General features: G+C 42.2%; 1 protein-coding gene across 2 annotated transcripts; it reads right to left on the bottom strand.

Annotated features, from left to right (window-relative positions):
* Nucleotides 1-312: 312 nt before the first annotated feature.
* On the bottom strand, nucleotides 313-25,479 carry DGAT2L6 (diacylglycerol O-acyltransferase 2 like 6). 2 transcript variants are annotated; one of them, XM_004000645.3, is made up of 7 exons: nucleotides 25,234-25,479; nucleotides 7,756-7,866; nucleotides 7,157-7,227; nucleotides 6,591-6,795; nucleotides 5,030-5,204; nucleotides 1,469-1,680; nucleotides 313-1,043 (listed from the first exon to the last, which is right to left on the bottom strand). In XM_004000645.3, exons 1-7 carry the CDS (start codon nucleotides 25,316-25,318, stop codon nucleotides 889-891), a joined length of 1,014 nt encoding a protein of 337 aa, XP_004000694.1. In that variant the 5' UTR covers nucleotides 25,319-25,479; the 3' UTR covers nucleotides 313-888. The 2 variants fall into 2 exon arrangements, with proteins under 2 accessions (XP_004000694.1, XP_019679479.1); XM_019823920.2 differs by lacking the exon at nucleotides 7,756-7,866.
* Nucleotides 25,480-27,427: the final 1,948 nt, after the last annotated feature.

Genomic DNA, 27,427 nt, shown 5'->3' with positions numbered 1-27,427 from the left:
GGTGGATGAAGAGGAGGAAAATGGCTTTCCACAGACCAGCTTTCTGGCCAGGTTTGAGGGAAGGCCAGTAGTGAACCACAGTAATTAGAAAATAGTCATAGCCTCTTTTATACATCTAGACCTTTATTTTTAACTTTTTAAAAGTTTATTCATTTTGAGAGAAACACAGCGTGAACAGGGGAGGGGCAGAGAGAGAGGGAGAGAAATAGAGAATCCAAAGCAGGTTCCACAGGATCAGCACAGAGCCCAACGTGGGGCTTGAACTCACAAACTGTGAAATCATGACCTGAACTGAAATCAACACTCAGACACTTAAGCAACTGAGCCACCCAGGTGCCCATAGACCTTTATTTTTATAGAAGAAACAGCATAACTGCATGTGGCAAGCTTTTGCAGTGTAGAATTGTGTCACAACTGAGGGAATCCTTTCTGTTTGGATCAGCAGCTACAGTTCAGGTCCCTGGTTTACCTGGTTGTGGGTCCCAAATTGTAAGGAGGAGAAGGAAACAAACTATTCTTGTTCTCAACAAGGCTTCTAAGCCTAAATCTAAAGAGTGATGGTGTCACTAAGGTTTGGTAAGGGGGAGTGGTGGTGGTTTTTGGCTTCTCATTCCTTTGGTCAGAGGGTTGGCTGGAATCAGGGGGCAAAAAAAAAAAAAAAAAGAGCTTTGGATTAACAAGACTCTGCTTTCTACAGTGGGTTGTTGCCTACTCTTCTGCTCCTTTGGTTTCTTCTGCAAAACCCCATTCATTAAGTACTTTCTGGCTTGGTTGGCCTCCTCCCTCATGCCTGAGATTCTCCTCTCTCCCTAAGTTCTTCCTTCTGGGTTACCCTATTTGGATCCATCAATGCTTTAGGACTTTAGTGATGGGGGAATCTAGTTCCTGTTATATGATTGTCAGCTCCTGGGCCTCAGGAAAGCCATACTGAACTTTGTGCTGATCAAACAGCTTGCGCAGGGCACTGATGTAGAGTGCATGGTACTTGTCCACTGTCTTCTTGTTTGGCTTCTTAATCCTAGGGATTGGCAGGGGCTCCCCAACTATGGAGAAGGAGAAGAGACAAGAATCTGAGCCTCCCTTCCTCAACTCAAATTACCCATCCCTCAGAGGGATCCACATACTGAAACTCAGTATCTGTGTCTCCTCCCTTTCCTCTGTTCTTTCCCTCTGCTCTAGCCCCATCCCATCCCATATTCTCCAAATACCTAATCTCATGCATGCTGAAGAGAATGAGAGTAAGCTCATAAGAGTGTTGAAGGAATGCATGTGAATAATGATGCTCTCTTGGCAGCTACGGAATGGCAACAACTCTTATCTGTTTAGTTGTCCTGCCCACCCTGCCCTCAACCATACCTACTGGAATTCCCAGTGCCCATCCCAGCTGTGTGCTGGGTCTCCTGGACTTGGATGACCTGGGTGGTGGGAATCAATGACCAGAGTGGTCCAGAGGTATTGGAAAGCTTACCAACAGTGGTAATGGGCAGATTGAAAGGAAGGAAGCCCCAGGATTCTCGAGTGAAGCCCCGGCCATGGAAGGTACAGAAATTTAGTCCCAGGATTTTTTTGAATGTGTCCTGGAAGGTTTTTTGGAAGAACCTTATCCATGTGCCCTCAGGGAAGGTCTCTTGATTGTGAACCTCATTCTCTCCAAAGGAATAGGAAGGAACAAGGTACGCTCTGCAAAGAAAGGAGCATAAGTATTAACTCTCCCAGGTAGCTTCCCCCCAGCAAAACCCTCTCCAAGGTGGGAAGACTTTCCAAACATCCCACTGTAGGACAAGAACCCAAGCACCCAAACATCTTCATGTCTCATTCTTGCCATGCTCCACCCTTCTAAATGAACCCTTCGTGGGGAGCTGCTGCACCTTGTCCCCTGATAGGAAGAAACAAATTTTAGACACTCTAACTGCCTTCACTGCATCCAGCATCCAGAGTGATCTTCCTAAACTGCATATCTGGACATGTCATTTCTCTCTTTAAAACTCTTCCAGAGATCCTCACTTTGTATCATGCTGCTTACCATGGTTTTTGTGCTCCAGCCCTGCCTACCTGGCAAGCTTCCTCTCTCCCCACCACTTCCTTGCAATCTGCTTAGCCATTCTAAATGTGCCAAGTTGCTGCTTGTCTATGCTGCTTCGTACATTCTGCTCCCTCTGCCAGAAATGCTTCCTATGTCTTCACATAGTTAATTCTACTGTGCCCTTCAATGCTCAGCTCCAATTTCAATCTCTTAAAGAAACATTTTTTGACTACCCCCAGTTCCCTCCTCCACAGTGTAGATTAGGTACCCTTCATCTACGGCTTCTCTTTCTCCACACTAACACTATTCTGACTCAGTTATTCCAGTCATCTCCTTACCTGTCTTCCTCCCTAGTTGTCTGTCAAGCTGATCAAAGGTGGGAACTGTGTCATTCATCTTTGAATCTCTAGGGCCTGACAGAGTGCCTGATACATTGTAGGTCAACTGAGTTCTTTCTCCTATTGTGTCTGATTGGCAACTCCTACTATTTTAGCTCACAATTCAGATGTAACCCACTTATGAAACTTCTACATTGGGAGTGAAAATTTTTTCATCAATTATTGCTACCATAGCACTTTGTATATATCTCCATTATAGCACATCTACTGAGTTTTTTCTATGTGTCAGCACTGTTTTGAGCCCTAGGGACACATCAGTGAATAAAATGGATTAAAACAATTTTTGTCAGCAAAAATGAACTACTGGGACCTTATGAAGATAAAAAGCTTCTGCACAGCAAAGGAAACAACCAACAAAACTAAAAGGCAACCAACGGAATGGGAAAAGATATTTGCAAATGACATATCAAAGGGCTAGTATCCAAAATCTATAAAGAGCTCACCAAGCTCCACACCCGGAAAACAACCCAGTGAAGAAATGGGCAGAAAACATGAATAGACACTTCTCTAAAGAAGACATCTGGATGGCCAACAGGCACATGAAAAGATGCTCAACGTCGCTCCTCATCAGGGAAATACAAATCAAAACCACACTCAGATATCACCTCACGCCAGTCAGAGTGGCCAAAATGAACAAATCAGGAGACTATAGATGCTGGAGAGGATGTGGAGAAACGGGAACCCTCTTGCACTGTTGGTGGGAATGCAAACTGGTGCAGCCACTCTGGAAAACAGTGTGGAGGTTCTTCAGAAAATTAAAAATAGACCTACCCTATGACCCAGCAATAGCACTGCTAGGAATTTACCCAAGGGATACAGGAGTACTGATGCATAGGGGCACTTGTACCCCAATGTTTATAGCAGCACTCTCAGCAATAGCCAAATTATGGGAAGAGCCTAAATGTCCATCAACTGATGAATGGATAAAGAAATTGTGGTTTATATACACAATGGAGTACTACGTGGCAATGAGAAAGAATGAAATATGGCCTTTTGTAGCAACATGGATGGAACTGGAGAGTGTGATGCTGAGATAAGCCATACAGAGAAGGACAGATACCATATGTTTTCACTCTTATGTGGATCCTGAGAAACTGAACAGAAACCCATGGGGGAGGGGAAGGGAAAAAAAAGAGGTTAGAGTGGGAGAGAGCCAAAGCATAAGAGACTCTTAAAAACTGAGAACAAACTGAAGGTTGATGGGGGGGTGGGAGGGAGGGGAGGGTGGGTGATGGGTATTGAGGAGGGCACCTTTTGGGATGAGCACTGGGTGTTGTATGGAAACCAATTTGACAATAAATTTCATATATTGAAGAAAAAAATAAAAAAAAATAAAATCAGAAAAAAAAAAAAAAAGAATTCCCCTGGCGGGGGGGGGGGGGGAATAAAATAAAATAAAAACAATTTTGTCCTCATGGAGCTTACATTTTTTTCTTGAGGGAAGACAGACAGTAAACAATGATAACAAATAAACAAAAAACAGATATATAAATAAATAAAATCAGTGATATATAAGAGGATGATAAACACAACCAGAAAAAGTAGAGCAAGATGGTCAAGATAGACCTTATTGAGAAGCAACATTTAAGCAAATACCTGGAGGAGGTAAAGCAATCAGACAATTATTTGGAGGAATAATGTTCCAGGCAGAGGGGACAGCTAGAGCAAAGGTCGTAAGGCAGGAGCATGTAGCTTGTTTGAAGTATAGCAAGGAGCCCAATGTAGCTCTAACAGAGTAAGCAAGGGTGAGACCAGGAGGTGATGAGGACTGGCTAAGGACCAGATTATTTAGAGTTCTGCAGGCCCTTGTAAAGATTTTGGCTTTTGCTCAGAGTGAAATGGGAGCCATTGGAACATTTGGAGTAGTGACATAATCTCACATTTAATGTAATCAGCTACAGTTGAGAATATTATCTTGGATGTAGGGGAGAGAGGGAAAGAAGCAGGTAGAGCAGTTAGGAGACTAATAATCTAGGGCAGAGATGATGCTAGTTTAAACCAAGGAGGGGGTTGTAGTTGAGATGATAAGTGGTTGGCTCCTGTATAGTTATATGTGTGCATGTCTGTTCCCACTGGACTGTCAGTTTCTTAAAGGCAAGAACAAGGTCTTATTTATTTTTATACCCTCAATGCCTAGTACTATGCCTGATACGTAGTAAGCATTGACTGCTGAAGGAATGCATCCTATTCCTGAAACCAAATTATATGCTGTTTGGGGGCAACAACCATATCTTCTGTATTTTTGCAACCCCCACAACACCAAGCCTAGTGCCTTCCTTGCCCCGGGTAGGTTCTCTGGGCGTCTCAGTTAATGGGTTGATATAGAGTGAAGCTCCACTTCCCCAGACCTACAGCCAACTAGGATAATGGGAAGGAGGTAAAGGTCTTTTCCTACTGTTCTTTCTCCAACTTCAAGTAAAAGAAATGACTACAAATGTATCTGGAGGCCCAAACACCATTAAGACACAGTGTGAAGGAGCAGAGGGAAGCAATCATAGTAAAGAGGGAGCCCCCTTTAAAGGGTTTCCAAGGGAGGGAACCATTCTGGAGAGGTGCTACAGAGTACCTATGGCACCCTGACAATAGGGTACAGAACCTGGGGACCCACCCTGTCTTCAGTGCCAACTTCACAAAACCTTTACGTTCTTTAAGGTAGATGGTAGAGGCTCCTGGTTGGCACAAGAGGGCTTCAGCAGCTCCACCAACCACAATAACCACAGCATTTCCTGAGCCTTTTTGGGTCAGCAAATACTTCAAGGCCAACTCACTCACTGGGCACACACCTGTGAAAGCAAAGAATCAAGTAGCATAACAAACTTGGTGCCTGAGATTGGGGTGAGGGGTTCCTCTGGGCTCTTCCTGCTGGAGACAGTTCTGTTTCCTGAATATTGTTTCCACTTTTTTGTCTTTGACCTCCACATCCTGGGTTAGCCGTAGCCTGAGGTTAGTCCTTAGGGTCAGCTTCTGGCATTGGAGGTTCTGTACTACTACAGTTGGGGATACCTTGAGTTCCTCTGCCTGCTTCCTCTTAGCTCAATAGTATTTAAGCCCATCGCTTCCCTTTCTACCCATAAACCATAGCCATCTTTGACTCTCCCCAGTCTTACAGGTCTGGAGACTCTCCAGAGTTTTCTCCCTCAGGGGTGATCAGGACTAGCCACCAGAAACCTGCTTTCTCCCTAGAGCAACCTGCCAACTGGGAGCCATTGGCTTGGGTTTCTGTAGAGTATGCAGATCCAGGAGCTTGTACAAACCAAACTGAAATGTAGACAAACTATGGAATGAGGGTAACACCTTGCTGTTCCACAACAGTCATGGAGTCTTTCCTCACTTCTGCTTTTCATCTTTACTCTGGGATTACTTTTTATTCTCTCTTGAGATGGCAGAAGTTGCCCCCAAGCCTTAATCATTTGGTTCATGCCAAACTCAGAGGGGAGCAGAACCATCCTCTGGGACTCAGTGGTCCCACCTAACCTCTCCAGATAAATGTATCTTTTTAATGTTTGGTTTCAGTTGTTTTCTGGTGTCCAGAAGTGGAATATTCATCCAGAGATAAGGACATTTGTCACAGTACCCTGGCTTAAAGCCTGGCATGGGGAAGTTATCTTGGATTCTGATGTATGCCTATCCTTTATTCCTTGACATCTTATGCAAGTTTGAAGGGGTTCCCAGGAAATGAAGATCATGGGCAAGGATGGTACAAGCTAGTATGAGAGACTTTAAAATGTCTTTAAGAGATTTTGAGAGCTGCTATACAAATGGCCAAAATAGGCCAAGTGACATCCCAGAAAGAATCTAGCAAAGTTCATCTGAGCTGCCCCATTCATGTCTGATTTTTCCTACATTTGGGTTTCATATTTGGCTTTTGCCTTTTGCTTTCCACTTTTGCTTTAATCCTGAGATCCAGTCTTCTGCTTCCTCCTCTGAAAGGATTCCTGGCAACTCTTATAAATGCCTGTAACTTATCCTACTGCCTAACCAAACCCTGCCTCTCAGATCTTGGACAGAACCTGATGTTTAGCCACATATTCTTTTTACTGGCTTAGTGTGTTCTGGACTCATTTTCTACTAAGTTCTCTCCTAGCAGGATGTGAGATGTGGACTGTTAGGGCTTACTGGGGCCGGAGCCCTGAGGTAGGTCAGAGGATGGAATGATTTCTTATACTCACCCATTGACATCACATATTCTCGCACAATTGGGATCCAGAAGATCCCTTCCAAGGTCCCTACTGAAGGAGTGATGCCTGGGAAAATCCGAGAAAAGCCAGAGGCCTCAGTAGCAAAGTTGATGAACACACCATAAGAGACAATGCCATGGGGGTGATTGGCAATGATATAGTTATGTTCCGGAGAGATGTCATGAGTCTTCACCAGCTGTTAGAGGGAGATTAACTCAGAGAAGTGGATAAGAAGAAGGAAGAGAGGACATGTGGACCCATATACTAGCACATAGCCTATTTTCCTTGGGGAGCCTCAAATCCCTGTTCATTGGGATATAATCATTGTCATAGGATTGCCAGGGGTTATGATGCTCAGAGGATTTGCCACTGTGAAGAAAGGCTGCTATCTATCCATCTTCCCACCTGCCCATCCATCTTGGGTGCCTACTCTGCATTATGCCCTCTGGGCCTTGACCTTCACTGCTGGCCACTAAAGCCTTTGAAAACATGGAGCTAAGTGGGAAAGGTGAGTCCAGGCAACATAAACCAAGGGCACTCAGAGGAAGGGTGGTTACCTTTATTGGGAAATAATTTTGAAAATACTTCCAGAGGGTCCAATTTCGTACCCAAGCTGAACGCCTACCACCTGTGGATACAGAAGGGAAGGAAAGAGCAGGTGAGATATTGCCAATCCCTCTACCTATCCCAGAGGTGGAGGGTTCTTTCTACAGTCCTCAGGTCACAGAGGAGTTCCCATTTTCATACTTCCATAATTCTAGAACACAGAGCTGTAGGTACTATCCCTGAATCCAACCCCCAAGAAGATATAGGAGGTTCGTGCTCTCCAGGAGCCAGCCAAGAAGGTGATGGGAAGATATCCCAAGGCTGGGGGCACATTCCCTGAAACCTCTTAATTCTTCTTAGGAAGCCTGGGAGAGATCTCTGTTCCTTGCTGAGATTTGCTCCTCTCTCTCCCTCTCCTTCCCTCTACCCGTATTTGCTTCTTTTAATTTTTCCTGCTGTCCACCTTCCTATCTCATTTCCTTTCCCTTTCCCCATCTTTCTTCTTTGCACCCCTTCTCCCTATGCCTCTTCCACTCTCTCCATCCATTTCCTTCTCCCTGTGGTTCCATCCTTGGCACAGACAGGTACCACCATTCTTCCCATCTCTTACCTTGACTGTGAGTATTCCAATCATAGGCGAGCCAGGTTAAGGCGAGCACAGACAAGATCCAGAATTTAGTGAACATCAGAAAGTAGGGTATAAGAATAATAGGAATTGCTCCTGAGGGGACACAAAGGGTTTATGCCCTTCAGGTTCCTTCAAGTTTAATATAATTCTAACTACCATCTCTGCTCTCTACTGAAGGAGCAGGTCAAGGCTGGTGTGAGACCCTTCTTTCCCACTTCCCTCACAAACCCTCCTCACTCTGCTGTAGTCCAGGCTGACCTCTGAGTCCTTGGATCTGGGTACTTTTGATGGCTGAGATCTTAACTGAGGAAACTGTATAACCATGACATTCTCAGAGCAGGCCCTCAGCTGGGGTCAAAGGACAGCAGCCCTCCTTGGCAAGTGGCTTCTCAAGAGCAGCACTTGCACCAGTGGCTGAAATCCCCATTCTGGGACTTCAGGAATTCCTTTCTAAAAGCTCAACGCTCCTTTCTTTGTGGGACTGCTAAACCAGCACATACCAGCGGAGAAGGGCTGTCTGCAGTACACAGGCTGTTTGATGCTGAGAAGAAAACATGTATTAGAAACTGCTTTACTAGGTTCAATTTTGTCTCATTCAAAATGTTTCAAAAGTTCAGAAGGGGAAATATTATCTCTGTTAGCAAAGGGCCACAAAAGGCTATGAAATGTAAACATGATGCATCTCACAGCAGTGGGAATTCCCATTTTAAAATCTGCAGTCATGAGAAAGAGGGGCTAAGTACACATATTGTTAATGAAAAAAGACCCAGCTAAGGGAATGACTTCTTTGACCAGATAACCACATCGCGAGAGATAAAATTTCCAGAGAATGGAAAGAAACTCAAAAATTACTTAGAAGTGGGTTTGTCTCTTGAATTTTGTACATAGATGAAAATAATAGGAAAAAAGATAGAACAGGCCTTTCTTTAAAAATCATGTTATGGAGTAGAAGAAATCTTAGTGATAGGCTGAATCCTCTTTGCAAGAGCTGGCTGAGATAGTTTTTATAAGCATGCCAATTAAATAGAAAATAGTGGTGGGAGAAATTTTATAGGAAGCTTGCCATCTATAAATGTCCTACTACCCCTGATCCTCATAAAAGATGAGAGTAAATTTGCTAGGTAAGCTCCAGAGGAAAACTCAGCAAAAATCATTAATTCAAGGTAGTCTGAGTGTATAATTTCTCTTATATCTTGCTTCAAATAGATTTAGTTTGCATCACCATTATTTAGAACAGTGCCCTGCACACAGTAGGTGTTTAACAAATATCTATAGACTGGCTAGAAGATAAAATAAGTGTTTTCTCTTTTAAATAATAGGTAAACTTAAATGTTAGTGTTTTGCCAGATTTGTGCTATTTAAATGTGATGTTATTTAAAAAGCATGGATGGATTGTGTACCTTATATCTGATTTCTTTCAGTTATTCACAAGTCCTAACGGTAGTCTAACCAAGAACCATACCTTGATAAACACCATCCTCCTTGTGGAATCTATTTGAACTGCAGGTGTGGCACCTCAGGAGACCATAAACGTCCTTTGAGGAGAAGCCTGCCAGACCTGGTCTGCTCGAATGTCATTGGCATCACTCACAGTGACAGAAGTGGGATTTAAAGACATAAGAGAAACAGAGGCCAAACATGAAAGAGATAAAGTTCACGGACCAAGGAGTTCTGTGACAGAAAGCAAAGGTATCTGAGGCAAGAATGATGGAGAACAACCATTTGTGTGTATGTGTACGTGACCCTCCCTTACATATTATGGCCTTGACACCAGGAGATGCTTCCAATATCTCGTCTGTGTTGAAGGGAGAAGTCGTAGTGTGGATTATCATGGAAGAGGTTCACATAAGGTAGGCTCCTAATTTAGTTTATATTGAAGATGGCCAAGCCATTCTAATAGATGTGTAGTGTGGTATCTCATCATAATTCTAATTTGCATTTCCCAAATACTTAATGATGCTTCCATTTGCCTTCTGTATATCCTCTTTGGTGAGGTGTCTGTTCATTTCACTTTAGTCCATTTTTCTTTTTAAAAAAATTTTTTTTTTCAACGTTTATTTATTTTTGGGACAGAGAGAGACAGAGCATGAACGGGCGAGGGGCAGAGAGAGAGGGAGACACAGAATCGGAAACAGGCTCCAGGCTCTGAGCCATCAGCCCAGAGCCCGACGCGGGGCTCGAACTCACGGACCGCGAGATCGTGACCTGGCTGAAGTCGGACGCTTAACCGACTGCGCCACCCAGGCGCCCCATCTTTAGTCCATTTTTCAATTGAGTTGTTTTGTTTTGTTTTGTTTTGTTTTTAGTGGTGAGTTTTAAGAAGAGTCCTTTATATATTCTGGATACAAGTTCTTTGTTGGATATGTGATTTGCAAACATTTTCTCCCGGTCTGCTTTATCTTTTCATTGTCTGAACAGGCTCTTTCTTAGGGCAAAAGCTTTTAATTTTGATGAAGTCAAATGTATCATTTCCCCCCTTTCCAGATTGTGCTTTTGATGTAAAATCTAAGAACTTTTTACCTCACCTCATGTCATGAAGGTTTTCTTTTTCTTATTTTTAATGAAGGCTTCTTTATAAGTTTTTTACTAAACATTTTACAGTTTTGTGTTTTACATTTATGTCTCTGATCCACTTTGAGTTATTTTTTTTAGTAAGATGTGAGGTTTAAATTTTTTTTAATATTTACTCATTTCTGAGAGAGAGAGAGAGAGAGAGCGAGCGGGGTAGGGACAGAGAGAGAGGGAGACACAGAATCTGAAGCAAGCTCCAGGCTCTGAGTTGTCAGCAGAGGGCCCAATGAGAGAGGCTTGAACCCACGAATCGCAAGATCATGACCTGAGCTGAAGTCGGACACTTAACTGAGCCACTGAAGTGCCCCTAAGATGCGAGATTTTGATCAAGGTTCATTTACTACATGTGTATATCCAATTGTTCCAGCATCATTTGTTTAAAACACTACCCTTCTTCCACTGAATTACTTTTGAGTCTTTGTTAAAGATCAACTGGCCACAGGAGGGTTCAACAGAGAGATCTTGAACTCACCTTCTCCCACGAACACAGTATCTCTACAGCTACAGAAGGAACAATTCCCTCTGAAAAGGGCCTGAAGCCTAGCTGAACAGAGACTCCATGACAAAGAATAAAAGGGCCACATTGAGATAGGTAGGAGAGGTGGAGACACAGTCTAGCAAGAAACCCCCACCTCAGGAACAGTGACCCACAATTGGAAGGGGTGTCAAAATCTGGAGCTCATCCCTAAGGACTGAGGGGTTTGTGCCCCATTTCAGGCCTCCAAATCCTTGGGAACTGCACCAGAGAGATGAGACCGCACAGCATCTGGTGTTAAAAATCAATGGGGTTTACTTTCAGGAGAACCATAGGGCCATAGGAAATGGAGGATTCATTCACTCTTGAAAGGGCTTATGTACAGACCCTCTTGCCCTGGGATCCAGACAAAAGCAACAGTTTGAAAGGAGCCTGGATCATATTTTGAGGAGACTCATTTGTTTTTGTTTTTGTTTTTATGATTTAACTTTTTTTATTTTTTAAGATTTACATCCAAATTAGTATATAGTGAAGCAATGATTTCAGGAGTAAATTCTTTAATGCCCCTTACCCATTTAGCCCGTCCCCCCTCCCACAACCCCTCCAGTAACCCTCAGTTTGTTCTCCATATTTATGAGTCTCTTCTATTTTGTCCCTCTCCCTGTTTTTATATTATTTTTATTTCCCTTCCCTTACGTTCATCTGTTTTGTCTCTTAAAGTCATCCTATAAGTGAAGTCATATGATTTTTGTCTTTCTCTGACTGACTCATTTCACTTAGCATAATACCCTCTAGTTCCATCCACGTAGTTGCAAATGGCAAGATTTCATTCTTTCTGATTGCCGAGTAATACTCCATTATATATGTATACCACATCTTCTTTATCCATTCATCCATTGATGGACATTTGGGCTCTTTCCATACTTTGGCTATTGTTGATAGTGCTGCTATAAACATGGGGGTGCATGTGTCCCTTCGAAATAGCACACCTGTATCCCTTGGATAAATGCCTAATAGTGCAATTTCTGGGTTGTAGGGTAGTTCTCTTTTTAGTTTTTTGAGAAACCTCTATACTGTTTTCCAGAGTGGCTGCACCAGCTTGCATTCCCACCAACAATGCAAAAGAGATCCTTTTTCTCTGCATCCTCGCCAACATCTGTTGTTGCCTGAGTTGTTAATGTTAGCCATTCTGACAAGTGTAAGGTGGTATCTCATTGTGGTTTTGATTTGTATTTCCCTGATGATGAGTGATGTTGAGCATTTTTTAATGTGTCGGTTGGCCATCTGGATGTCTTCTTTGGAGAAGTGTCTATTCATGTCTTTTGCCCATTTCTTGACTGGATTATTTGTTTTTTGGGTGTTGAGTTTGATAAGTTCTTTGTAGATTTTGGATACTAACCCTTTATCTGATAAGGACACTCATTTGTTAATCTTAAATCATCTGCTGAAGAAGCAGAAACTTGTTGGGATGCTTTCCAAGGATGGAGGCACTGGTGGGTGTCATTTTTGAGTTCTTCTGCTTTATTGGTTGGCACTAGCAGGTGACTTTTACAAACCCTACCTCTAGCCTGCTAGCTCCACTGGGAGTGCCACCCATGAACTGCAGGTGTAGCCTACCCCACTGCAGCTGGGCTGGCCAAGTGCTCCACCCTCATGTTCACAGTTGTGGCCAACTGAGTCAGCAAGCACATGCAGCCCACACAAAAGACACCCCCTGAGCACCTGGCGTGGGTGGCCAGGGGGAATTGCATTTCTGGGCCCCATGAGTCCAAAATAATTGGAGAGATAGTCTTTGGCAGGCTACCACCCACAGGGCACTGCACAAACAACAGACTGAAACAAATCCCCCAGTCTTCATGTGAAAAAGTTTTATTTTCTTGTCAAGTTTCAGCTTGAGGGGCAGGTTCAGGTTTGTCTCACATCCAGAGGCACCCCCAGGGAACATGGGCAGGGAGACACCACTGTTGGGGGTAGAGTTTACTTTAAAAAAAAGAACACGGGGGGAGTAAAAATACAGTTTTTAGGATTGTTCAAGACAAAATGAAAAAAGAAAACTGCAAAGCAGAAACATACCCATAAATATAGAGAACAAACTGATGGCTATGAAGGGGGATGGGCAAAATGTGAAGGGGAATGGGAAGCACAGGCTTTAAATCATGGAATGAGTAAGTCATGGGAATGAAAGGTACAGCATAGGGAATATAGTAAATGGTATTGTAATAGTGTGTATGGTGACAGATGGTAGCTACACTTGTGGTGAATATAGCATAACTATAGAGTTGCTGAATAACTATGTTGCACACCTGAAACTAATGTAACATTGTATGTCAATTGTACTTTAATAAACATAAAATAAAATGTCAAAAAAGAGCCCTCAAAACAAAGACTGCAAAGACAAAGAAGGATATTACTTCATGATAAAGGGGTCAATCTAACAAGAGGATATAATATTTGTAAATATTTACACACCCAACGTAGAAGCACATAAATATGTAAAACAAATATTAACAGACCTAAAGGGAGAAATTGACAGCAAGCAATAAAGTAATAGTAGGGGAGTTTAATACCTCACTTACATCATGGATAGACTATCCAGACAGAAAAGCAATAAGGAAACATCAGCCTTAATGACACATGAGACAAGATGGACTTAATAGACATATACTGAATATTTCTTCGCCAAGTAGCATAATACACTTTCTTTTCAAGTGCACATGAAACATTCTCCAGGATAGATCATATTAGGCCACAAAACAAGTCTCAGTAAATTTAAAAAGATTGAGATATCAAGGATTTTCCTCCAATCATAATACTATGAAACTAGAAATCAACTACAAGAAGAAAACTGGAAGCATCCCAGTATGTAGAAGCTAAACAACATGCTACTGAACAACCAATGGGTCAATGAAGAAATCAAAGGAGAAAATTAAAAACACCTGGAGACAAATGAAAATAGAAATACAGTAGTCCAAAAATTGTGGGAAGAAGCAAAAGCAGTTTTAAGAGGGAACTTTATAGCAATACACGGTTACCTCAAGTAACAAGAAATATGTCAAACAACCTAACGCTACATCTACTGGATCTAGAAAAAGAACAAATAAAGCTCAAAGTGAATAGAAGGAAGGAAACAGTAAATATCAGAGCAGAAATAAATGAAACAAAGAGTAAAAAGACAACAGAAAAGATCAATAAAACTAAGAGCTTGTTCTTGTTTTTTAAATGTTTATTTATTTTTGACAGAGAGAGAGAGAGAGAGAGCACGAGCAAGGGAGGGGCAGAGAGAGAGGAAGACACAGAATCCGAACCAGGCTCTGAGTTGTTAGCAGGCTCCAGGCTATCAGCACAGAGCCCACTGTGGAGCTTGAACTCATGAGCTGTGAGGTCATAACCTAAGCCAAAGTCAGCCGCTTAACCAACTGAGCCACCCAGGCACCCCAGACTAAGACCTTGTTCTTTGAAGAGATAAGCAAAATTGACAAATCTTTAGCCAGACTCATCAAGAAAAAAGAGAGGGCTCAAATAAATAAAAATAGAAATGCAAGAGGAGCACTTTAACTGATATCATAGAGATACAAAAGATCACAAGAGACTATTAACAATTATTATGCCACAGGGGCACCTGGGTGGCTCAGTTGGTTGAGCGTCTGACTTCGGCTCAGGTCATGATCTCACAGTTCGTGGGTTCAAGCCCTGCGTCAGGCTCTGTGCTGACAGCTTGGAGCCTGGAGCCTGCTTCACATTCTGTGTGTCCCTCTTTCTCTGCCCCTCCCCCACTTATGCTCTGTCTCTTTCTCTCTCAAAAATATATAAACATTAAAAAAATTAAAACAATCGGGGCGCCTGGGTGGCGCAGTCGGTTAAGCGTCCGACTTCAGCCAGGTCACGATCTCGCGGTCCGTGAGTTCGAGCCCCGCGTCAGGCTCTGGGCTGATGGCTCGGAGCCTGGAGCCTGTTTCCGATTCTGTGTCTCCCTCTCTCTCTGCCCCTCCCCCGTTCATGCTCTGTCTCTCTCTGTCCCAAAAATAAATAAACGTTGAAAAAAAATTAAAAAAAGAATGAGAGTACTCTTTAAAAAAAAACAATTATTATGCCAACAAATTGGAAACCTAGAAGAAGTGGATAAATTCCTAGAAGCATACAATCTTCTAAGATTGAATCATGAAGAACTAGACTGACTGGTAATTAAAAATCTCTCAACAAACAAAAGTCCAGGATCAGATGGCTTCACTGGTAAATTCTACCAAACATTCACAAAAGATTTATTACCTACTCTTCTCAAACTCTTCCAAAAAACTGAAAAGGAGGGAACACTTCCAAACTCATTTCATGAGGCCAGAAGTAACCTGATACCCAAACCAGACAAGAACAACAACAACAACACACACACACACACACACACACACGAAAAAAGAAAAAAAGAAAAAGGGAAAAAATTATAGGCCAATATCCCTAGTGAACAAAACACAAAAATCCTCAATAAAATATTAGTAAATTGAATTCAGTAACACATTTAAAAGGATCATATACTATGATCAAGTGGGATTTATTTCAGAGATGCAAGGATGGTTCAGCATCCACTAATAAAACAACATGATACACCACATTAATAAAAATGAAGGATAGAAATAACATGATTATCTCAATAGATGCAGAAAAAGCACCTGACAAAATTCAACATCCATTTATGATAAAAACTCATGAGGGAATGTACCTGAATATAATAAAGACCATATATGACAAACCCACAGCTAACATCATACTCATCAATGAAAAGCTGAAGGTTTTTCTGCTAAGATTAGGAACAAGACAAAGATGCCCATTCTCACCACTTTTATTCAACATGATATTGGAAGTCCTAATCACAAAAATTAGACAAAAAAAAAAAAAAGAAAGAAAGAAAGAAAGAAAGAAAAGGGATACAAATCAGAAAGGAAGAAGTAAAATACTCACTATTGGTAGATCACATGATACTATATAGAGAAAATCCTAAAGACCACAAAAAAAACTGTTAGAACTAATAAATGAATTCAGTAAAGTTGCAGGAAATAAAATCAATATACAGAAATCTGCTGCATTTTTATACACTAACAACAAACCATCACAAAGAGAGTGTAAGAAAACAATCCCATTTACAACTGCATAAAAAAATACCTGGGAATAAATTTACCCAAGGAGGTGAAAGACCTGTACACTGAAAACTACAAGACATTGATAAAGGAAAGTGAAGAAGACACAAATATATGGAAAAATGGTCTGTGCTCATGGATTGGAAGAATTAACATTGTTAAAATGTCCATACCACCTTAAGGAATCTACAAATTCAATGCAATCTCTATCAAAATCCCAATGACATTTTTCACAGAATTAGAATAATTCTAAACTTTGTGTGGAACTTCCAAAAATCTTGAATAGTCAAAACAATCTTGAGAAAGTAGAATAAAGCTGGAGGTATCATACTCCTGATTTCAGACTATACTACAAAGCTATAGTAATCAAGACAGTATTGTATTGGCATAAAAATACATAGATCAGGGGCACCTGGGTGGCTCAGTAGGTTGAGTGTCCAACTTCAGCTCATATCACGATCTTGTTGTTGGGGGGTTTGAGCCCCATGTCAGGCTCTGGGCTGACAGCTCAGATCCTGGAGCCTGCTTCAGATTCTGTGTCTCCTTCTCTCTCTACCCCTCCCCTGCTCACACTCTGTCTCTCTCTCTCTCTCAAAAACAAATAAACATTAAAAAAAAATAGATCAATGGAATAGGATAGAGAGCCCAGAAATAAACCCACACATATATGATCAATTAACTTATGGCAAAAGAGTCAATAATATACAATGGGAAAAAGTTTCTTCACCAAATGGTGTAAATATAAGAACATTGGGGAGCAAATGGTAATTTAATAATTCAACATCTAACATGGCTTCCTATGACTTAGGGTGAAGTCCAGTCTTGCAATCTGGGTTTCAAAGGCACTCTGTGGTGGAGCCCCGGGTCACCTCCCTTGTCCTCTGCACTCCACCATACTGTTCCGTCAGTTCCTTCAATTCATTCTGCTCTCTAGCCTCTGAGCCTCTGTGCATTTTGTCCCTTTTACCTGGAAGAACCTTTCCTCAGCTCTTTCCTGACTAGTTCCTATTTATCTTTTAGGCCTCAAGATAAACGTCACAGTTTCAATGTTTTGGCACTATCTTCGACTTCTTTCTCTTTCCCATTCATTCTCCTGCCTGTATCTCCATTGCTACTGCTATGGTTGAAGTCTTGATCTCCTCGGGTTTGGACTGCAATCTTGAGTCTGTTCTTTTTGCCTGCGTGTCCCTTCCCCTCTGGTCCATTTTCCATGTTATTGCCAGATTGCTTTCTAAAGCACAGTCATAATGTTGTTTGCCTCTGAAACCTTCAATATTTTCCCACTGCAACAGAAAAAAAGTGTAAACATGTAGTCCCTCCGTGGACTAGCCCCAAACACCTTCCTCACCTCATCTCTCACTACCTGCACTCATACTGCTTATGCTCTAGCCCAGTATTTCTCAAAGCATTGTCCTTATATCACTGTAGGTACACTAGATGATCTGAGGTGGTGTATGGATGGTAAATCATTTTAATATATAGTGAATAAAAAGTGAATTTATGGTAGTGATCTAAAATATCTGTTATAATACACTATTTTAGGTAACAGCAATGAGTCAATTTGGAAAAAAATGTTAAGTCATAATAACATAGGTGGTACTCAACTGTAGAAAATCCAGAAGGTGGAATGTGAATGACTGAAATATGGGAAACAGGGGCCCAACCACCTTAGTGTACTCCCCATTCCCAACTCTATACCTTTGGTGGTGCTGTTCCTTTATTCTGACTACCCTCTCTTCAACTTTCTGCCTATCAAAGTTCTTTCAGCCTTCAAGGATTTGCTCAAATGATACCCCCTTGATGATACTTTTGGTGATTCTCTGCTCAGAATGAAGGGTTCCCTCCTCCACACAACCACAGCACATTACTTATGCTTCTGTTTGACCCTGTTTCACTCTGGTGCTTATGTAGTTAGTACCTCACAAGTCTAGCCCTGTCCCTATTAGACACTAAGCTTCTTTTGTTTTATAAATTTTTAAGTTTATTTATTTATTTATTTATTTATTTAGAGATAGAGAGACAGAGATCAGGGGAGGGATAGAGAGAGAGAGAGAGGGAGAGAGACAATCCCAAGGAGGCCCCATGCTGTCAGCACAGAGCCCAATGTGGGGCTCAAACTCATGAACTGTGAGATCATGACCTGAGTTGAAATCAAGAGTCAGATGCTTAACTGAGCCACTGAGGCACCCTCAGCCCTTATTATTAATAAGCACTCGTTCAGGACTTAATGTACATTATCTCATTTAATTCTCTCATAACCCTGACAAATAGATAATTTTATTATCCCCATTTTATATATGTACAAATGTGATGCTCAGAGTGGTCAAACTTTGGGGGAATAAAAAGTTCCAAGCTTTAGGAAAAAAGTAGGTAGCATTTGTGGAGTCTTTACTATGTGCCAAGAGCTATTTTAGACACTTTGTGTGTGTTACCTCATATTAATACCTGTAGGAAAGAAAGTTCATGCCTTCCAGGAACTGACAGTCTAGTGGAGAAAATTGATACCATAAATAGTGGATAGATTCCAGAGGGTAAGACTATATAGTCAAATGTTATTTTATGTGAACCCAAGCAGAAGACCATTCCTTACTGCTGGGGAACCTGGAAAGGCTTCTTGTGGAGGGTAAGATTTAAGTTGAATTTTGGAGAAAGAGTAGGATTCTGACAGAGAGATTAGTGGAGGAAGGGCTTTCCATGCATGAGGAAGAACTTGAACAAAGATCTGTAGATGGAGGAGCCCAAGGCCCATAACACCATAACCTGAAAAAGTACAGGGAGACCGGGAAGACATGGAATAGGAGATGGAACTGAGAAGGAAGCTGGGGAGATTAGGCTTCATGCTAGAGGAAATATGAAGCCAGTGAAGGTTATCAAGCAGAGGAACAGCATGATCATATCTGTGTATCAGGAAGATAATTTGAGACAACTTTAGTAGCAAGAGAAACTGTAGGCACTAATTAAGAGATGCAGTAATATATTTTTAAAGTGTTTATTTATATTTGAGAGAGAGAGAGAGAGAGAGAGCAGGAAAGGGGCAGAGAGAGGGAGAGAGAGAATCCAAAGCAGGCTCTGTGCTGTGCTGTCAGCACAGAGCCCAGTGTGGGACTCAATCCCATGAACTGAGATCATGACCTGAGCCAAAATCAAGAGTCAGACACTCAACTGACTGAGCCACTCAGGTGCCCCAAGATGCAGTAGTTTAGATGAGAGACAATGGGAACACGAAGTAGGTTACTATTTCTCAAACCAATTTGAAAGATACTATGGAGGTAGAATTTTCAGAGTTTGGCAGTTGATCAGATGTAGGGGGTGAATGAATAATGCCTTGAAGGATCTGGGAATGCTAGGAAAGTATTAAAGTCTCTATTTGCCTAATTTTCTAGGATCTAGTTACTCATTATTCTTCCTGAAGGTGCAATGAAATCAGAATGTAGGGTGCTTGTCTCAGAAGTGGTTGGCTTTCCTCTGTTGATTAAATGGCAAGGTTTAAATGGCAGTGTCTTATGAGTTGGAGTGGTTGGACTTGAAGTAATGTCAATTTCTATAACAGAAAGAAAGAAAATGAACATCTATTGAGGATTTTTTTTTGGCTCTTTGATCTTCAGAATGGTCTTTAGAGGCAGATACTATGCTCTGTTTCTACAATGGTGGAGGGTGAATGGCTTACTTGTGAAGATCACATAAAAATAGTATTGATGGAGGCACCTGGGTGGCTCAGTCAATTAAGTGTCCAACTCTTGATTTTGGCTCAGGTCATCATCTCACAGCTTGTGAAGTCAAACCCTGCATCAGGTTCTGCACTGAGAGTGCAGAGCCTGCTTAGCATTCTCTCTCTCCCTCTCTTTATGCCCCTCCCCCTCTCAAAATTAGATAGATAAACTTTAAGAAGAAATAACATTGACTTACTTGCACAAGGTCCAGTAGCAACAGGTGGCAGACCTGGCCTATCTGATTACTAAGACTATGTTCTATTTTATGTAGTACCAGAAACCAGAGAAAGAAGGCAGACCTAAAAAAAGTGGGGGGTGATCAGAGGTGATCAGGTGAAAGAGAGGAAAAAGAAAAAGAGATGGACTTAATGATCTCTACTGAGGGAGAATTTAGAATTTAGTGTCAATTTAGTGTCAGGCCTGGTCTGTGAGAAATATCACTATGACAAGATATGGCTCCTATTCTCATGGGGCTTATTGAGTAGAGGGGGCAAAGGATACAAGGGCTGCTACCTAACCTATTTTTACAAAGTGCTTTAGACTTTCAGAGGTGATACGGTCTTGGGTTGGCTAGAAAATGTTGCAGAGAAGATGTGAATTGAGAAATATTTCAAAGGACAGGTTGTCCATGATTATTAGTCCAGGGAGAGGGATCAGAACATCTTTCCAGTGGAGGGAATAGTCAGAGCATAGGTGAAGGAGTGGGAGAGTACCCTTTATGTTTGTTCTACGAATAGACTGCTTGGAACACAAGCTTCTTATAGGGGAAGAGTGGGGGGATGAGCTGGTTAAAGGTTAGAGCCAGAGAGTGGAGGAGGGCCTTGAATGCCCAGGCTAACACATTTGTACGTCACTGAGTAGGCAGTGGGAAATCACTGACTATTTTTGAGCAGGAGAGGACTGTAATTAAAGATGTTTTCAAAAGACTCTACTGGGAGAAAGCAGTGGAATAGATTGGAGAGGGTGAAGACTAGAGGGTAGAGAGCCAGGAAAGCGGATATTGCAACAGTTTAGGTAGATGGTGACACATGCCCAGAAAAGAAGAGACAGAGAGCCATCCTCCAATGGAAGCTGGCCCTCAGAGGGCCTCTCAGGGCCATTGCCTAATTCTAAGGGTCACGAATATTTGTATTTTACACCTCCCCCAAACTGTCTTTTCATTCATCTCTTCTCCCTTCTTCCCTCCTTCTTGTTCCTCTCCTTTTTCTCCTCTTTCCCCCTATTTCCTCTCCCATTACTTTCAGGGATGCTCAGTAATCAGGCATGATTCTAAACGTCATTCAGGAAAGTGGAGAGGTGCTGAGGGAGGCTCTGAGCAAGAGATAGGAATGAAGGAAAGCAGGTGCATGAAAAAATTAAGAAGGAAATTAAGGAAGGAAGGAATTTAGGAAGGAAGGAAGGAAGAAAGGAAGGGAGGATGGAAGCTATTCTATATGGAGCATTTACTGTATACCAAGCTAAGAGGATGGGGATACTGAGGCTTAGAGGGGTCCAAATACTTGTTGGAAGTCACACAGCTAATTGTTATCCAAGTTTGACAAACGAGAACCCATGTCCTGTTCATCATGTTTCACTGTTTCTATTTCCTGCTTTTCCTGATCCCCTCAACTTGGTGTGATAATTTTCCCCTGAAACCCTAATATCACTTTGTTGTGACTATTTCTTTCACTTACTACAGTCTGTCTTACATCGTAGTGACTTCTGTGTGTGTCCAGCACTGATGCATAAACTGTGTACAGTGGTGGAACTAATGATTGCTTTATCTTTGTTGCTAGATAGTAAGGAGTTTGTACTTGATCCATGGTAGTTTCGACAAGGACCGTCACCACCTTGTAATTAGTATTTGCTCTATAACTATTGAACAGATTTGAATGTCGTAGGCACTTCTGGGGACATCTTACACTGTTACAGATGCTCCAACACCCAAGATTCATGTTGTATTTCTAGCACAATCACTAAAATGATAGAAACAGGATGTATAACATCTAACCTAGTAGAGGAAGGCAAATGGAATGATAAAAATAATCAATGTAAAACAAGACAAGATAGGGGCACCTGGGTGGCTCGGTCAGCTAAGCATCTGACCCTTGGTTTCCACTCAGGTCATGATCTCACACTTTGTAGGACCGGGCCCGGTGTCGGGCTCCGTGCTGGCGGCGCTGAGCCTGCTTGAGATTCTCTCTCTACCCCTGCCTGCTCGTGCTTGCTCTCTTTCTCTCTCAAAATGAATAAATAAACATTTTTTAAAAAGAAAAAAAATAAGTCGACAAATGGCTAACAAGCATATGAAAAGATGCTTAACATCACTAATTGTTAGGGAAATGCAATCAAAATCCCACAATGAGATATCACCTCACATTCATTAAGATGGCTCCTATTAAAAACCCCCAGAAAATAAAGAAGTGTTGGAGAGAACGTGGAGAAATTGGAACTTGTGCACTGTTGGTGGGAATGTAAAATGGGTGCAGGTGCTGTGGAAAACAGTGTAGCTGTTCCTCAAAAAAATTTAAAATGGAATTTCCATGTGATCCAGCAATTCCACTTCTGGGAATATATCCAAAAGAATTTCAAACAGGATCACAGAGATATATTTGAACACTCATGTTCACAGAAGCATTATTTACAATATTCACACAATAGAATATTATTCAGCCTTAACAAGGAAGGAAATGTTGTCATGTGATACAGTGTGGGTGAAACATGAAGATATTATGTTAAGTGAAATAAGCCAGTCGCAACAGGACAAAAAGTGTATGATTCCACTTATATGAAGTACCCAGAGGAGTCAAATTCACAGAGACAGAAAGTAGAAGAGTAGTTGCCAGGGGCTGGGGGGAGGGGACAATGGTGAGTTCTTGTTCAATGGGTACAGACTTCAGGAAGAGAGCTCTGGAGGTGGATGGTGGTGACAGTTGCACAACACTGAATGTACTTAATGCTGCTCTAATGTACACTGAAAAATAGTTAAAATGGTTGGTTTGATGTTATATGTATTTTACCACAATTAAAAAAAACTTTTAAAGGTGCAGGTGAAAGAAAACATTCACACTTATTATTAGTGTTTTCACTTAAGACACGTAGGTGCCATCATTTGTCCATAACATCCCCACCCCACACCTCCAGCTCTTCCAGAAGAAGTGGAAGCTGGTAAGATGGTGGGGGGGGGGCGGGAAGTGGGCATTACTAGGAGGCTAACCCTCACCTCTGGGCCCTTACATATTCAGTGTTGGATATGCCTTGTACCCTATCCCTGTCCACAGTGTACTTTGAAAGGGGGAAAGGAAGAGAGAAGAAAATACTTAAAAACAAATCATTTTCTGGGAGAAAAATGAAAACATTTTATTGAGGAGTGCTCCCTAGAAGAGTCAGAATAATCTGGGCACTTGTGTTCGAAGACCACACAAAGGGTTTTTGGGTCAGTACAGACTCCACACCTAAAGGGAAGAACTTACACACCTCTTCCTCTCTCTTTTATTAAAATTTTTTTTAATGTTTATCTTTGTGGGGGGAGGGGCAGAGAAAGGGAGACACAGAATCCAAAGCAGCTCCAGGCTCTGAGCTGTCAGCACAGAGCCAGACTTAGGGCTCAAACTCACAGAGTTGGGAGATCATGACCTGAGCCAAAGTTGGACGCTTAACTGACTGAGCCACCTGGGCGCCCCTCTTCCTCTCTTGACCTCTTTTCCCTGCTCTCTAGTCCCCAGACTTGCCCACTCTTTCTAGGATCCAGACTTGAAATGGTGGCTGCCACCGTAATACCAAGACTTTTAGGACATTCCTGTGCCCCCCTCACTTTCCTAACTGAGGGCTGCAACTTGTCAAAAGGGTCTGTTTGAGGACGTTAAGACAAACGCAAAGGAAAACAGAAAATATGAAAGACTAGAAGCAAGTTTACAAAAAAATCGCTTTTTTCCCCCTTAATACAGCTAGAGTCACGCCATTGATGAACTAAGTGCTCAGCATGATTTGATTTCAATAAGGCTCAATAAGTCATCATCTTTGGCAGTCACAGATGCCTTTGGCAGTCTGGTGAAGCCTATGGACCCCTTCTCTGAATAATATTATAAATGCACAAAATAAAATATATAGACTTACAAAGGAAATGCAACATATTAAAACACAGTTCTCAAAACATCACCAAAAATGTGTCATAGTAACATGGGCTTCTTGGTTTACGCATCAAATAACCAGACCCAATGGCAGTTCCAATAACCACTGGCATTTTGAAGTAGTCGTGAGCATAAATGACATTTCGAGATGCCTGCAACAACTGGCAAATGAAACGCAAATCTGTGATGTCTATTACTGACAAATTCACTGGTGCTGTTAATGTTTCTGTGGCTTGTTGCCTACATTCATTATTTCAATTCGAAGCTAGTGAAAATAAAGGTAAATTTTGCTATATGAATTCAAAGTTGTCCACCCCTACCCCCAATTCTAGGTCCATAGGCCTTTGGTTAAGACCCTCTGCTCTAAGGGATCATATAGTCTCCCATAGATTGGAATTGGCTGCCTTCAGGGTGACATTTCTCCCCATCCAGTTTCCAAGCTTTGGCCCTGGAATTGGTTGCCCATGAAGTCCTAGATTCCGGTTGGGAAAAGCTTAGCACTCTCAACCCATTTGTCCAGCACTGATAATTGCCATGCTCTGAGTCTGCTGCGCAACTTGCCTTTTATTAAAGTTCTGTCTGGGGTGCCTGGGTGGCTCGGTTGGTTAAGCATCCAACTTTGGCTCAGGTCATGAACTCACGGCTTGTGGGTTCGAGCCCCACGTTGGACTCTCTGCTGACAGCTTGGAGCCTAGAGCCTGCTTCAGATTCTATGTCTCCTTCTCTCCCTGCCCCATCCCCACTTGCACTCTCTCTCTCTGTCTCTCTGTCTCTCAAAAATAAATAAATGTTTTAAAAACTTTTAAAAAATGTTTGTTTAATGAGTCACTAGGGCAGCTCCCAGATTTTCCAGAATTTTCTCCCCATAGTTTTAGACTAGAAAATCACCTTATGCCTACCTAGCAATACCAACTCTGCAAGCCACCATCACCTTTGCCCCCAACCCTGAATAGGACTCTTTTTGGCAAGTTCAGAGGGGGTGAGCAGGGGGATGCATAAAATGGGTGATGGGCATTAAGGAGAGCACTTGTTGGGGTGAGCACTGAGTGCTGTATGTAAGTGATGAATCACTACATTCTACTCCTGAAAGTGATATTACACTATATGTTAACTAACTGTAATTTAAATAAAATCTTGAAATTAACAAAAAAAAAAAAAAAAAGAGGGGGCAGTCCTGGGAAGGCTGCGGTGATCTTTAAACCAGAACAACCAAAGGCTCACTCATGGCCTTCATGCCCTCAGTTGGAAAGAGGGAAATCTGATGATTTCATTAGAAACCTAATGATTTCATTCTTGCTCAACAGCATCCATCTTTCTGGGTGAGAAGCAATAGTCCTTCCCAGAGAGGGCGGGTGGGGTGGGGGGGGGAAACCAGCCAAATGATCTCTTTGGAGCCTTCCTCATCTGGGATTCTTGCCCTCGTTCTTGGCCTGTTCTCATGTGCTCTCCAACCCCTGGTGTTCACTTACCTAAAAATACGTAGACGGGGAGCCACTGCAAAACAGACAGGGTTTGGAGGCATTCGTGAAGATCCAGTCGGGAAAGGAAGGCCATGGCTGTTGTGGCAAGAAGCCCAAACAGAAGGCCAGCACTTCTAAAGCTGTGCTGATTATAGGTGCTTTGCTTTCATCTCTTATCACTGAGTCCCTTTAGCTGCTGAAGGTTTTAGGCTTGACCTAACCTTTCCTCCAGTCTTCCTTGTTCTCTGTCCCGCCCTGGCTTCCTACACACACATGAGGTTTCAGATCATGCTATCTAATCTCCCTAATATATATCCCTTCTCCTTGTGTGCTTCATTGCAATAAGGCAGATATCGCTTAGGGGTGGTTCTTGCTGTGTGTGGGGAGGTCCCTGATAAATGAGTGCAGGAAAAGAGAATGGCTTAGACTCCAAATAAGACCTCTGAAAAGCAACCTACTTCCCTGCTTAAGAAAGGAGACCTGGTAACTCCACTTGTTTCTGCCCTAGTGGCTGCTCTTTGGCTCCTCCTGTCTTCTGCTGAGAGCCACCTCATCAACTTGGGCCTTTTTCTGCACAGATATCTTAACTTCTCAGATCCCTCCTTGTGCCTCTATTTCACAGGGGCTCAGTATCAGCGGCCAGATACCACATGGTAGAGTGGGAAAGGCACTGTACAGAGAACATATCTTGGGTTCCAGTCCGAAGTCCACCATGTTATTCCCGTGACACCTTTGCCAATTGCTCCATCTCTCTAGATCTCAGCTTGAGCATTCGTTGTTGGAAGGCAGTGTAGTGGTTAGGAGCACAGATTTTAGAGCCAGATAGCTGGGGTTCAAATATCAGCTCTGCCACTTACAAGTTGGTGAACTCCTGTGCTTCGGTTTCCCCATCTGTAAAACAGGGATGATAGTAGTACCTACTTCATAGGGCTTTTCTGAGGATGGGATGAGTGAATGAGTGTAAAGTGCTTAGCATAGTGCCTGGCACACAGTAAGCATTATGTGTTCCCTGTTATTATTTGTTGAGTTTAGTTCGTGTCTATTGAATATCTACTATGTTTCAGGCTAAGAGGCTTACTTCTACACACTGGCCTTTACAAAATTAAAGATTGTTCCCAGGTCCCAGAACTCTGGATTTATAATTTTTTTCTGCAACTATCTATGGAGTGACTACTGTTTGCCAGGCACTGCTGTAGATGCTGAAAATTCAGTGGGGAAGAACATGGACATGATTTCTGCCTTCATTGACCTTACAGTCCAGTGGGGGAGACAGACATTAAGCAAAAGAAAATCATAAAAGTGTCTATGCACTTGAATTTGTGGTAAGTGTCTTAAACAAAAAGGCCAGTATTGTCAGCATAAGGCCTTGGATATAGAAGGTGCTCAAAAAACATTTTGAATGTAATCAAAAAGGCTGCTAGGAAAATCAAATACAAAAATGGTATCAAGTATCTTACAAGTGCAAGGAAATAGATTCCTTAGGCTTTTCCATGCAGATTAGCAGAATTCTGTCTTCCTGCCTAAACTCCACTCTGGTTTTCACCTGCCTGATTAGACTGACTAAGATTTTGCAGAGTTAAGCTTAGGGAACATTTTTGGTATGTTGTGGGGGTGGTGTGATTTCATTCCCCAATGTACTCTAGATGGTCACCAAGCATGTCACCTCATTTTGTCTAATTCCTCTTTCTTTTCTTCCCCTGGCTTCCTGGGGTTCTCAATCTGCTTATTGGGGCTACTTGGCCACATACAGGATGAGATGTATTGGAGCATGTCCACTCAGAATTTTCACAAGAGGAGGGAGAGAGTTAAGTTAAGTGGGCCTCGGTCTTCTAGGGGAAAGCACAGATGTAGAAGGCTGGAGTATCCAGAATGGACAAGATCCACAATGTTGAGAGCTCCATGTCCCCTTATAGATTAGGTCTCTACCCTCCTTCACCTTCAGATGGGTAAATGGAAGAGGCCTAGAAAGGACTCAAAGTCACACAGGGTGTCCAAGGCAGGGCAAGGACAGATCAATTTCCATTTCTCTCTCCCTAATGTCCAGCTCAGGGCCTGGTACAGAGTGGATACTCAAGTAAATGTTTGTGGAACAAATGAAGGAGATCTGGTCTCCTGGTTCATCAAGCAAGGTGGACAGGCAGGGATGAGTCAAGCCCCTGATTGGTCACCCTTTTCTCCCCAAAGCAGAAATCATGCTTTGGAG

Source organism: Felis catus, chromosome X, assembly GCF_018350175.1.
Source record: "Felis catus isolate Fca126 chromosome X, F.catus_Fca126_mat1.0, whole genome shotgun sequence".
In the NCBI taxonomy this organism is placed as follows: Eukaryota; Metazoa; Chordata; class Mammalia; order Carnivora; family Felidae; genus Felis; species Felis catus.
The sequence above is the reverse complement of the archived record's forward strand: the minus strand, read 5'-3'. Positions and strand labels throughout refer to the sequence as shown.

Coding starts and splice junctions, on each gene's coding strand:
- DGAT2L6 (XM_004000645.3), bottom strand. CDS start 25,318: ATGGCCTTCCTTTCCCGACTGGATCTTCACGAATGCCTCCAAACCCTG. Junction 7,867..25,233: donor CCCCGTCTACGTATTTTTAG/GTAAGTGAACAC, acceptor GTGTCCCCTCAG/GAGCAATTCCTATTATTCTT. Junction 6,796..7,156: donor AAAATTATTTCCCAATAAAG/GTAACCACCCTT, acceptor TCCCTCTAACAG/CTGGTGAAGACTCATGACAT.